At 48.4% G+C, this 12,425-nt stretch overlaps 1 protein-coding gene across 1 annotated transcript in view; it reads left to right on the top strand.

Annotated features, from left to right (window-relative positions):
* LOC144669342 (SH3 and multiple ankyrin repeat domains protein 1-like) overlaps positions 1–12,425 on the top strand; it is a 212,871-nt gene that overhangs the window by 56,939 nt on the left and 143,507 nt on the right. Inside the window, exons 9-11 of the mRNA XM_078531705.1 lie at positions 2,050–2,116; positions 3,444–3,702; positions 8,222–8,382. Of these exons, the coding sequence (XP_078387831.1) occupies positions 2,050–2,116; positions 3,444–3,702; positions 8,222–8,382 (487 nt within the window). The remainder of the gene's footprint in view (positions 1–2,049; positions 2,117–3,443; positions 3,703–8,221; positions 8,383–12,425) is intronic.

Here is a 12,425-nt window from a genome sequence, read left to right as displayed (position 1 = left end):
TATCTTTGCATTGGACGGTGCCCTTGGATTTTGAAATAAGGAAATGGCACAGCTCTATTTTGAGCTCTCAATCCCCCAGATGAGACTGGCCTAGTTTTCCAGGCAAGGGCGCTTCACAAGCAGAGTTTGGGGAATGTTTCGTGACTGCGTTACTCAGAGGAGATCCCAACTTTGACTGGTGGATAAACTTAAGGTTTATTTCTGTTACTTGATTAAGCTGAAATTGAGGTTCACCATACCATCATCTACTTTAACCCGTTCTTTCCCAGAATCTAGAACCTCTCGGGCTCCCCGTTTCCTCTCAGTCTTCCCTTACCCCTTGACCAACAGACCTTTTAATCTGAGCACAATCTGGTTGGTATTTCTTGATTGACCTCACTGCCGAGGTTTAGTCTGTACTGTAGTGTCATCCCACACTTTAAGCCAAGGCCTTTGGGTTTTCTCATTAATCAAATAATCTTTGTTGCCCATCAGTGGTAAATGGGGCGATTTGTTTTTTACACTGTGTCAACTTGGTTTAGTTGGTTGCCCCTTTGCTTCTATAATTCTGTGGATTTAACCCCCACTTCAAGGAACCAAACACTTTTTTATTATTCATTTACAGGATGTGGGCGTCGCTGGCTAGGCCAGAGCATTTGTGCTCTTTCCTAATTGCCCCTTGAGAAGGTGGTGGTGAGCTGCCTTCTTGAACCACTGCAGTCCATGTAGTGTAGGTACACCCACAGTGCTGTTAGGGAGGGGGTTCCAGGATCTTGACCCAGCGACAGTGAAGGAACGGCGATTTAGTTCCAAGTCAGGTTGACATGTAACTTGCAAGTGTTGGTGTTCCCATGCGCCGGCAGCCCTTGTCCTTCTAGGTGGTAGAGGTTACGGTTTTGGGAGATGCTGTTGAAGGAGCCTTGGCGAGTTGCACTTAACGTGCAAAGGGTACGTGGTTAAACATCTCATCCAATCTTTGCGAATACAGCACTCCCTCTGAGCTGCACTGGAATGCCAGCCTATATTACGAGCCCATGTTCTGGAGGAGGGTGGATTTTGAACCCACAGCTTTCTGCCTCAGACGAGTCCTGCTACCACTGAGTCCAGCTGGCACGATGAAATGTAAGATCAAGGTTTGATTTGAGCTGACCTTTTTTATGACCTTTTACTTGTCTAAGCTAGACGCTCTGTAAAAGCCAACACTGTGAGTTCTATTTTCTCATCAACAAGTCACACCACACACCTTGTCCTTCTCGCTAAAGCTCTGCCCTGCTGGTGTTAGTGTTCAGCTTGTCTAGTACAGGCGCTGACACTGAGACACTCATACGCTGTCTCTTGGCACATAGAATCATTGAAATTTATGCCCAGAAGGAGGCCATTCAGCCCATCATGTCCCTGCCAGCTGTTAAAGAACCTTTGAACATAATCCCACCTTCCAGTTCTTGGTCCATGATCTTCATATGCATGTACTTTTTAAATGTGATGAGGGTTTCTGTGTCTACCCATCCTTTCAGACAGTGTGGGCAGCCTATCCCGGCGTTAGGTTCCAGACACCCAGCAACCCCTGGATGCAAAAAAAATTCCGCATCTCTCCTTTAATCCTTCGAGCAATGGCTTTAAATCCATGCCCCCTGGTTAGCCCTTCCTCCCCACTCCACCTAGGCCCCTCGTAATTTTACACACCTTAATTAAATTCCCCCTCGACCTCCTCTGTTCCAAAGAAAAGCTATCCCAGCCCATCCAATCTTTCCTCATTGCTAAAATTCTCTGTTCCTGGCAACATTCTCTGTAAATCTCCTCTCTACCCTCCCTCGTGTGATCACACCCTGCCTGTAATGTAGTGACCAGAACTGTACATGTACAGGGGCTGACAGACAGACATGCACACAAGCTGTTATCTGGCACTGAGCGGGCTATTATTTGGTGTGTGCTGTGCTATGTTCTTGATGTGTGCCTGCCACTCAATGTGAATGATGAATAAACTACGAACTGAGTGTGAGAGTTGACAGCAAGCCAGGAGATGGCTGTGTGAAGACCTTTGGCTAAAACCCTCCCTTTCTTTCTACCCAGGTCGCCATCATTGCAGGGAACTTCGAGCTGGGCGAGTTCATCAAGAATCACAAAGACTCGGATGTTGGTACGTTGGAGGCTGACAATGTGGGTGTGATCCAAGCCCTAACCCTAACCCTGAAACCTAATCCTAAACCAAATCATCTGGGGTTTTATTTTATTTTTCCCTGGCGGCCATCATTGTCACACGTCCCAGTCACTCCATGCCTGGAGTTTAGGCGGGAGTTCTCCAGATTTAACCTTTTTTCTGGAGCTCTCGTGGTAATTCAAGGTCGTGGGCTACAAGGTGCAACGTGACAGCAAGTGATCTTTGAACAGAGACAGAGCAACTCTATTCTGGCCATTGTGTTCACTAATGCCACAGCAGTTGTCCATTTGGACAGTGCCTGGTCCATCCACCAACTCCGTTGGGACTGATTCCCCTTTGCCACCTCACTGAAGTTTTTTTTTATTCATTCACAGGATGTGGGCTTCGCTGACTGGGCCAGCATTTACTGCCCATCCCTAGTTGCCCTTGAGAAGGTGGTGGTGAGCTGCCTTCTTGAACCGCTGCAGTCCCTGTGGTGACCATTATTTTATCCGGAAGCCTCAGCACATAAGGAGCCCACAAGGGCCCAGTGATTATTTGACTCAGGAAAGGGCATGTCTGAAATCAATACCTCACCCACTGACCACTCACCCAACTCTGCCCTTCCCTCAGCAGCTCCTGAAACGCTTGCCCATGCCTTCACTGTCTCTGGGATTGATGATTCCAACATTCTTCTGGCAGCCTCCCCTTTTCCACTCTCCGTAAGCTTGGCCTTATCCAAAACGCTGCTGTCGGAACTCGCACCAAGCCCCGTTCCCCTTACCACCCCTGTGCTTGCTGACCGATGTTGGATTCCGGTCCGGCCACGTCTCGATTTTAAAATTCACATCCTTGTTTTCAAATCTAAACCTCGCTCCTCCCTATCTCTGTAATCTCCTCCAGCCCTCCGAGATCCCTGAACTCCTCTAATTCTGGCCTCTTGAGCATTCCCTGATTTTAATCGCTCTGCCACTGGCAGCCGTATCTTCAGCTGCCTGGGCCCTAAGCTCTGGAATTCCCTCCCTAAACCTTTTCACCACCCCATGCTCCTTTGAACTCTCCTAAAACGTGCATCTTTGACCAAACATTCTAATAACTTCTTATGTGACTCAGTGTCAAATTTTGTTTGACAATGTTCCTGTATAGCACCTTGTCACATATTTGGTACATTAAAGGCACCATATAAATGAGGTTATGCTATTGTTGAAACTCCAGTTGCTGGGACAAACACTGTGTGTAAATGCTACTGCATTCAACATGCTAATTCTTGCTCCTGGCTGGCTGCTGTTTCATTGTGTTCTCATCTCGAAGTTGTGTCTTCCAACAGTTCCGTTTAAGGAAACGCCAAGCTACACCCCCCAGAGGAGGGATGGACACAACACGCTCACCATCCCGCACATGCTCCAGCGCTCCAGCAGCGACAACAACCTCAACATTCCCGAGTGGCTTTCCTTCTCGGCCGGCCAGGCGCCCAGGAACCCCAACGGCACCCTGCGGAGCGTCAGCAACCCCCGGGGAGGCCGCAGCCGCTCCCCATCCCGCAGCCGGCAGGGTGAGGACCCCAAGAAACAGCGTGGCCGCCTCAGGTACCACAGCAGTGATGTGGTGGGTGGGGGAACTGGCCGGGGGGGGAGGTGATGGTGCTGGGGAGCGGGTCAGAGAGCATCCATGCTAGAGCAAGCAATTAGGAAGAAGTTGGAGTATAAGAAAAGAGAGGCATGTTGCTGAAGCTTTTCATCAGGACAAATGCAAGAATGCCAAATTTCAGACAATCATAGGACAGATACACCATGGGGATGGATACAGAGTAAAGCTCCCTCTACACTGTCCCCATCAAACACTCCCAGGGCAGGTACAGCACGGGGTTAGATACAGAGTAAAGCTCCCTCTACACCGTCCCCATCAAACACTCCCAGGGCAGGTACAGCACGGGGTTAGATACAGAGTAAAGCTCCCTCTACACTGTCCCCATCAAACTCTCCCAGGACAGGTACAGCACGGGGTTAGATACAGAGTAAAGCTCCCTCTATACTGTCCCCATCAAACTCTGCCAGGACAGGTACAGCACGGGGTTAGATACAGAGTAAAGCCCCCTCTACATAGCCCAATCAATGTGCTGCATAACCCACCAGTGTGACATCTTTTTCTTTAGTATGACAAGACTCCCATTACATGATCCATCTGAATGGGATTGAAGATTTTGTTCCCTTGGGCACAGTGGCTGTGGCATTGGCACATGTCCAAAGGGCACCAGGTTGAATGTGGTGAACTATTAACCCTATCAATCTTACTTGCATTTGATTTTGGGTGGGGGAAGTGTTGTAAAGTGTGCGAGTGAGCAACACCACAGCTTGAGAACTGCTTCCCATTCTGGTTGTTGAGATGCAGGAGTGACATCGGCGGCAGAGCAGCGAAAGGTCCTGAGACTAATTGTGGCTGTCAGGAGTCTGAATGATGAGGAGAGACTGGAGAGTCTTGGACTTGTGCCTGGAAAGAAGGTATCTGGTGGATGGTCATATCGGGGTTATGAGATATTACAGGAATGGATTAAATCCCAAGAATGGTACGAGGCTCCACAGATTCAAGCTAGGAATGTAGGAAGAGGGGGAGGCCATTCAGCCCCTTGAGCCTGTCTCGCCATTCAATTAGATATTGGACGATCTGTACCTGAACTCCAAACACTGTCTTGGGTCCGTAACCCTGAATATCCCTACCTAACAACATTCGATCAAGCTCAACTTTGATAGTTTCAATGGAACCCCAGCCTCAACAGCATTTTGGGGGAGAGTTTCCAGATTTCCACTCCCCTTTGTGTGAAGAAATGCTCCCTGAACTCTATTTTAATGCTGCACCTCCTTGTTCTGTGCTCCCTTCAACCGAAGAAATAGTTTCTCTCTAAGTATCCTATGAAATCCTTTATTCATCTTAAACACCTTAATTAGATCACCCCTTAATCTTCCATATTCCAGGGATGACAAGCCTAGTCTGTGCAATTTGTCCTTATAATTTAACCCTTTTAGCCCTTGTAAAAGGTCATTTTAGGACCAATGTCAGGAACTTTCTTACACAGTGTGTGTGGAATAAACTCACAAATAATCTGTACCCATCTAATTCAGTTACACACAGGACAACATTACATCCTGTACAGAAAATATTATATCTGGGGCAGCACAAGTTTTTACAAAAGGGCTTTAGTGTTAGCTTGCCATGTGGCCAAAATAAATTGCAGTGTCAGCAGCGAACAGTGGGACAATGGTGCCTTTGCACGGCTCCTCTATTTAAACACGGTAAAGTACCTTAGAAATACTGAATTGGACACACCTTGAATTTGTGCCTGATTTTTGAATCACCAGCCTTGAATGATGAAGATCACCCAAACACTAACGACAAAAAGCACTTTTGTGCGCAGAATAAACCATGATTTAAGAAAAGTTTGGATATTATAATGGCAGGAGGTTGAGATCCCTCTGGATGAATGAATTAAGATGGGCTGAATGTCCTCCATCTGTGTCGTTCTGATAATACACAGCAATACGTCACTCATATGTTGTGGAATGGTGACCCCCCTTCATAAAGCTGTTAGTTGTAACCCACACTCCGTGTAAAGTTGCAAGGCACGAATTAATTCACCTCCTTAAAACAATTTTATTTTTTAATTTGTTAATGATCTTGAAAGGGAATAAAACTGCAGAGCCCTGGGGAAAGAGCAGGGGGCGGGACTAATTGGATAGCTCTTTGAAAGAGCCTGCCACAGGTACAATGGGCCAAATGGCCTCCTTCTGGGTTGTAGCATTCTATGGTTCCAGCTTACTGCTTCCATCTAGTGGTTTATTTGTGGAGAGGTTTGTCGTGTTTGACAGTCTTAGTACAGGTGGCATGAGGATCACAAGAATTGTCATTGCGGCAGGGCTGCTACACAGACTGTCCCTCCCTCCCTCCCTCAAAGGTGGGGGGAGGGCTGAAAGAATTCCTTTTGGGTCTATCCTTCGAACGATGCTCCTTTCTCAATGGGTGCTGGGGTGTCTTCACCTCCGAATAGTTTCCCCTTGCTGGGGAAGCAGGGGAGGAGGTCTAGCAGTGACATCCCACAGCCAGATAGGTTTCAGATGAAGCGCCAAGTTTATCGAGGGCCAGAGACGAAGAGGAAATGTGCTTTGAGCCCCGTGCTGTGTTTTACATTACTCATCTAGCCTCTCATTATAGATGGCTGCCTCATTTTCAAATTTCTCAGCCTCACACATGAAGGTTGAACCTGCCCTGCTACCATGGCGACCTATGTGGGTACATGATCAGCCCCCTCCTCCGATCCCTGACCTCTCACCACCAATTGCCACCTCCTTGACCTCTTCCCCCCTCCCCCATTCCAACCTCCCTCATCTCCCCAGAACCCCTCCGCCTCGATCCCCCTCTCCTGCCACCTCCACCTCTCTCCTCTCCCCCAAAGCCCACCAGCTTTGAGTACGCAACACAGCACTTTCAAACATTCAAACTGGGAGGCTGTTCACTTGAATTTGGCACCTCAGAATTTGTTTCTCTCACCCCTTCTTTAAAATGAGACTGTGGAAGGAGGGAGAGAGGGAGGGAAATAGAGAGAGTGTATTCGATGGAGAAGGGAGGATATGTAACTCTGGATGTGACTCTGTCTGCCACTGTTGGGGGTGTGAAACTGTCCTTGTGATAAGGAGGGGATCCATTTCTCACTCGTATATGGGTGTAATGTGTGTGTAATTTTTAACCTCAATTTTCCGTGTAGTCCTAATAAGCTGTTAATAAATTAATGACTCGGGCTCACTTCACCCAATGTATAGAGTGAACACTGAATTGAGAAATGCAAAGTTGCAGAGTAAATTCTCCCAGGAGCTGATGTTAGCAGGAAGTTGAAACCTTTTGCTTCTTGTGTTTCCCTCCCTTTCTGCTTCCTGTGTGCCTCCCTCTGCCATTTTTTGCAACTGTCTGTCCTCTGTCTCTGTCTCTCAGTCTCTGACTCTCTCTCTGTCTCTTTCTCTCTGTCTCTGTCTATCTCTGTCTCTTTCTCCGTCTCTCTTTTTCTTTCTCTCTGTCTCTCCCTCTCTGATTTGCTCTTTTATTCATTTTTCTACAGCTCCATCAGTCTCTTTGTCTTTCTCTTTCCTTAATTCAGTCTGACAGTTTCTCCCTTGCCTTTTGCTTATCATTTTTTGCTGGTTTCTTTGTCTTTGTCTGTCCTGTCTCCCCTCTCTCTCTGTTTTCTCTCTGTCTCCCCTGCTGACTGTATCCCCCGCTGTCTGTCTCCACCTGCTGTCTGTCCACCCCCGCTGTCTATGTCCCCACCGCTGCCTGTCTCCCCCTCTCTCTGTCTCCCCACTGCCTGTCTTCCCTCCGCTCTCTGTCTTCTCTCTGCCCTCTGTCTCCTCCCTCTCTTTGCCTCCCCCCCTCTCTGTCTCTCCATCTCTCTGTCTCCCCACTCTCTGTCTCCCCACTCTCTGTCTCCCCACTCTCTGTCTCCCCACTCTCTGTCTCCCCACTCTCTGTCTCCCCACTCTCTGTCTCCCCACTCTCTGTCTCCCCACTCTCTGTCTCCCCACTCTCTGTCTCCCCACTCTCTGTCTCCCCACTCTCTGTCTCCCCACTCTCTGTCTCCCCACTCTCTGTCTCCCCACTCTCTGTCTCCCCACTCTCTGTCTCCCCACTCTCTGTCTCCCCACTCTCTGTCTCCCCACTCTCTGTCTCCCCACTCTCCATCTCTCCCCCTCTCCATCTCTCCTCACTCTCTGTCTCCCCCACTCACCCTTCTCTCTGTCTCCCCATCTCTCTCCCTCCTCCTCTCTCTGTCTCCCATTCTCTGTCTCCCACTCTCTCTCCGTCTGCCCCCTCCCTCGCTGTCTCCCCCCCTCTCTCTGCCTCCCCCGTCTCTCTTTCTGCCCCTCTCTCTATCTGCCTGTGCCTCTCTCTGCTCTATCTGCACAAATATACATGTGTAATAAGGTGAGACTTCCCTCAGTTCCCCACTTTGAATGAGAACCAGGGGTTTTGACTCCTGCTGCCATCTGTGGGTTTTAAAGCAATGTCCATCCCCTTGAGGAGCTGGGAGCTGCCTTGGAGACTGACATCTGTCTTTGTTTACAGCTCCGCAGTCAGTAACAAGGACTACGCGGCTGGAACACTGGGTTGGAGGCCGAAACGCAAGCTGTACAGTGCTGTCCCTGGCAGGGTGTTCGTGGTGGTGAAATCGTACCAGCCACAGGGAGACGATGAAATTCAACTCAACAAGGGTGAAAAAGTCAAAGGTTTGTGTGGGCGAGAGAAGTGAAACTTGGTTAAACATATTGTGGCACAGGAACATTGGAGTGGAGGAACAGGAGAAGGCCATTCAGCCCCTTGAGCCTATTCCACCATTCATTGAAACCATGGCTGATCTAACTCCATATACCTGCAGCCCGCTTGACTGGCACGCCATCTACAAACATTCGCTCCCTCCACCACCAACAAACAGTAGCAGCAGTGTGTACCGTCTACAAGATGCACTGCAGGAACTCACCAAGACTCCTTAGACAGTAACTTCCAAACCTACCTACGACCACTACCATCTTGAACGACAAGGGCAGCAGACGCGTGGGAACACTACCGCCTGCAAGTTCCCCTTTAAGTCACTCACCGTCCCGACTTGGAAATATATCGGCCGTTGCTTCACTGTCGCTGGGTCAAAATCCTGGGGCAGAATTCTTAGGTTGGCATGCGGGCACGTGCCCGATCCGATCAGATGCCAAATCGCGCGTGATGACTAGGGGCGAGTGTCCCCACATCATCCTGCGCTCACGTGATATTTCGGTTGGCAGGCGCGCACGGAAGTCAGAAGCTCGCCCGCCGACAATTAAGAGGCCTATTTAGGTCATTAAAGCCTCTGATATTTTTGGGGTCTGACCAACCTTACGGCTGGCAGGCGGGCGAATCAGCCTGGAGGACTTTGCATTTTTCATGAAACCTCACCCAAGGGCGGGATGAGGTTTCCGTTACTAAATTTTAAAAAAAAATCGATGGACAGCATTTTTATCGTGTTGGGGTGACTGATTGTGATGCATGGACATTTTTTTCATGATTTTTAAATCTTTATTCATCGGTTTTAAAGTGTTCAGCTCCTGAGGCAGATCCCTGCCTTCAGGGAGCCTTCATCCCGCGCTCGCCCACGCTTATGTCAGCGCCCGTCCTCCCATCCCTCCCCCCGGCAGCGCTAAGCATGTCGGCGCACGCTTCACGCTGGCTGGCTGTTAATTGGCCAGCCAGTGTCAAATCGTGGTCAGAGGTCTCCTGGACCCGCCAATCATGCCCCCATGCCAACCTAAACAATGCTGCCCCTGGAACTCCCTCCCTAACAGTGCTGTGGGTGTACTGAAACCACATGGACTGCAGCGGTTCAAGAAGGCAGCTCACCACCACCTTCTCAAGGGCAATTAGGGATGGGCAATAAATGCTGGGCCAGCCAGCGAAATCCATATCCCATGAATGAATTTTTAAAAACCCGCCTTTGCCCCATATCCCATAGCACTTATCAACCTCAGATTTAAAATGAATAATTGCTCTAGCATCAATTGTCATTTGTGGAAGAGAGTTCCAAACTTCTACCACTCTTTGTGGGAAGAAGTGCTTCCTAATTTCACTCCTGAAACGTCTGGTTCTAATTTTTTGACTCTGCCGCCCCCCCCAATCTGAGACTCTCCAACTAGTGGAAACAGTTTCTCTCTATCTACCCAATCTTGAAAGCCATCTTGAAAACTTTGACCAACTCACCGCTTAACCTTAATTTAGGGAATATGAACCTAATTTGTGTACCATATATCCTCAAGTAACAGTCGTCCTTGTGTATAAGTCAATGTTTTGGCTAAAAAAAAGTCCAAGCTCCTCCTACTTACCACCCACTCGCCGCTGAAGTCAAACTCAGCCTAATGCCAACCTACTCATTTGAAGGTGGCTGCTCAACTCCTTGTCTGCGCAGAATAATAAAAAATACTTTTTTTGGCTCCTTTTGTGCTAGTTTCAGGGGTGGAGGTTGGCAGGAACAGTCTCCCACCTGGCAACTCTGCAATCGGCTGATGTACCGCTGTAAACAGTTAGGTTGCGAGCTGAAGGGGAGGGCTGGACTTCAACCCCTTCAAAATATTACTCGGGTATAAGTTGACCCCCTTCCTTTTGGCTAAGAACGTGGTCTGAGAAACTTGACTTGTACACAAGTGGATATGGTAATCTCTCCTTAGAGCTTAACCCTTAGAATCCAGGTATCACCTGGTAAATCTACCCTGTGCTCCCTCACTTAGGTCTGGGGCCTAGAATTGTTCATGGCACTCCAGATGTGGTCTAACCAGGGCTTTGTATGCTTGAAGCATTATTTCTAGTCCTGCAGATATAAAAGCAAAGTACCATGCCCTAAGAGGGCATTGGCCACCACGGACCTCCATGTTAATCTTGCTCTAGAGGTCTGGCCCATCTTCGTTGGTGGTACACTCATCCAGTTTGTGAGGCTCTTTAGAAAGGTCGCTCTTCATCTGCCTCGATCTCTTTTACCATCAATCTTTCCCGTCAGCATCAGACTTTCCAAATCATGATTTCTGATTCCGTGCCCAAGAAATTCCAACTGCCTCTTCCTGATCTTGGTCGGCCGAGTTCATTTTGGTCTCAGAGTTTACCAGCATCACTTCATTGGTGGTGTGACTTGTCCTGGATACCTTTATTATTTGCTTCAAAAACCACAACTCTGCAGCCTCAATTCTTCTCTGCAATGTTCCATTAATCGTCCAACACTCGCTTCCGTGTGGCAAAATTGGTGTGATGTCGCATTCCATTCCCTTTTCTGATTTTTTTCTGTACTTGTTCTGACAGAGATCTCTTGTAGCTTTTCAGCTCTGATCCAATGGAGGAAATACTGATATTTTCTTTTCTGGATGTTAGTTGTTGGAGTTCTCGTTGCTCCTACTATTTCAAGCACCTCTTCATTTGTCTTATGGTCTGTGTGCTCATTTTTAGCAAACGTCTTAGCATCCACGTTTCAAAGGCCTCTATTTCCTTCCACAGATCTTTATTTGTTGTCCAGGTTCCTGAGGCTGACAGGAAGCTGATCGAATGTCGCATCTCCTGGGTTTCATTCCTTGTTACAAGCTTGAGTTTTCTTGTTAACATATCCTTCATCGTCACAAAATTACTTCTGGCTATCTCTGTCCTTCCTCTGACTTTACCATCGTGTCTGCCACCCTCTGCCCTAAATAGACAAACTGGCCTATTTTTTTGAGCCAGCATCCACCTCTTTTTCTGGGAAAGAGTTTTGTTTTTTATTTATCCGTTCGTGGGGATGTGGCCATCGCTGGCTAGGCCAGCATTTATTGCTCCTCCCTAAAGAGTTCCACACGCCTGCTACCCTTTTGTGTGAAGAAGCGTTTCCCTAATTTCTGTCCTGAATAACCTAGCTCTGATTTTAAGGTTATGTCTCCTTGAACCCCGCCCCACTAGCAGAATTTTTTCCCCCCTCTAATCTCCTCCTCCACGTACCTTGCCCTAAGAAGTGTCGGCAACCATTGGATTGGTCCATGATTACACTTGGCAAAGTACTGCAGTGGTTTGCCATTGCCTTCTGCTGTATGGCTGACCAGGAAACTCTCTCACTCCCTGCCATCAGGCATATTGGAAGGACTTACAGGCTGATAGTCAACCTGTCTGGCCACATTATGAATGCACCTTCCATGGCCATTAAGTCCTGGAGTGAGATTTGAACCCCAAGCTTCTGGCCCAGAGGTAGGGACACTACCCACTGTGCCACAAGACCATTCTGCCCTGTCAAACCCTTCCAAAATCCTAAAAACCTCAATCTCCATATTCCGTGGAATACCCGGCTAGTTTTTGTAATCTCTCCTCCTAATCTAAGTCACTGCTTCTCAAACCTTTTCCTGATGTGACTCCCATGTTAATGCCTCAGAATTCACATAACCCCAGAGCGACAATTGGAGGTCGGGGGTTGGTGGGGGAAGGTGGATGGTGGGTGGGCGGGTGGTGGTGGGGCGGTGGGTGGCGGGTGGTGTTGTTGAGTAGAAGTGGGGGGAGTGGGGAGGTGTTGAGGGTTTTTCAGCAGTGGGTGGAGGGGGGAGGTATTTGTTGTTTAAAACTGTTCTTAATTTTCCCTGAATAAAGGCCCAGATTTTATTTTACAGGCTGTGGCTGCAGCCATCGGACCCCAGGAAACAGACAATTGAGTCACGCCCACCAACAGAAAAACAACACAAAAAGCTAAAGGGCCCTTGCTGTTGTCAAAACTCAGTCCAAGCTCCATGGCAACCGTTGCTGCTCCTGG

The sequence above is a fragment of the Cetorhinus maximus genome, chromosome 29, assembly GCF_964194155.1.
Source record: "Cetorhinus maximus chromosome 29, sCetMax3.hap1.1, whole genome shotgun sequence".
NCBI lineage: Eukaryota > Metazoa > Chordata > Chondrichthyes > Lamniformes > Cetorhinidae > Cetorhinus > Cetorhinus maximus.
Note: the sequence above shows the minus strand (reverse complement) of the source record. Positions and strands in the feature narration are given on the sequence as shown.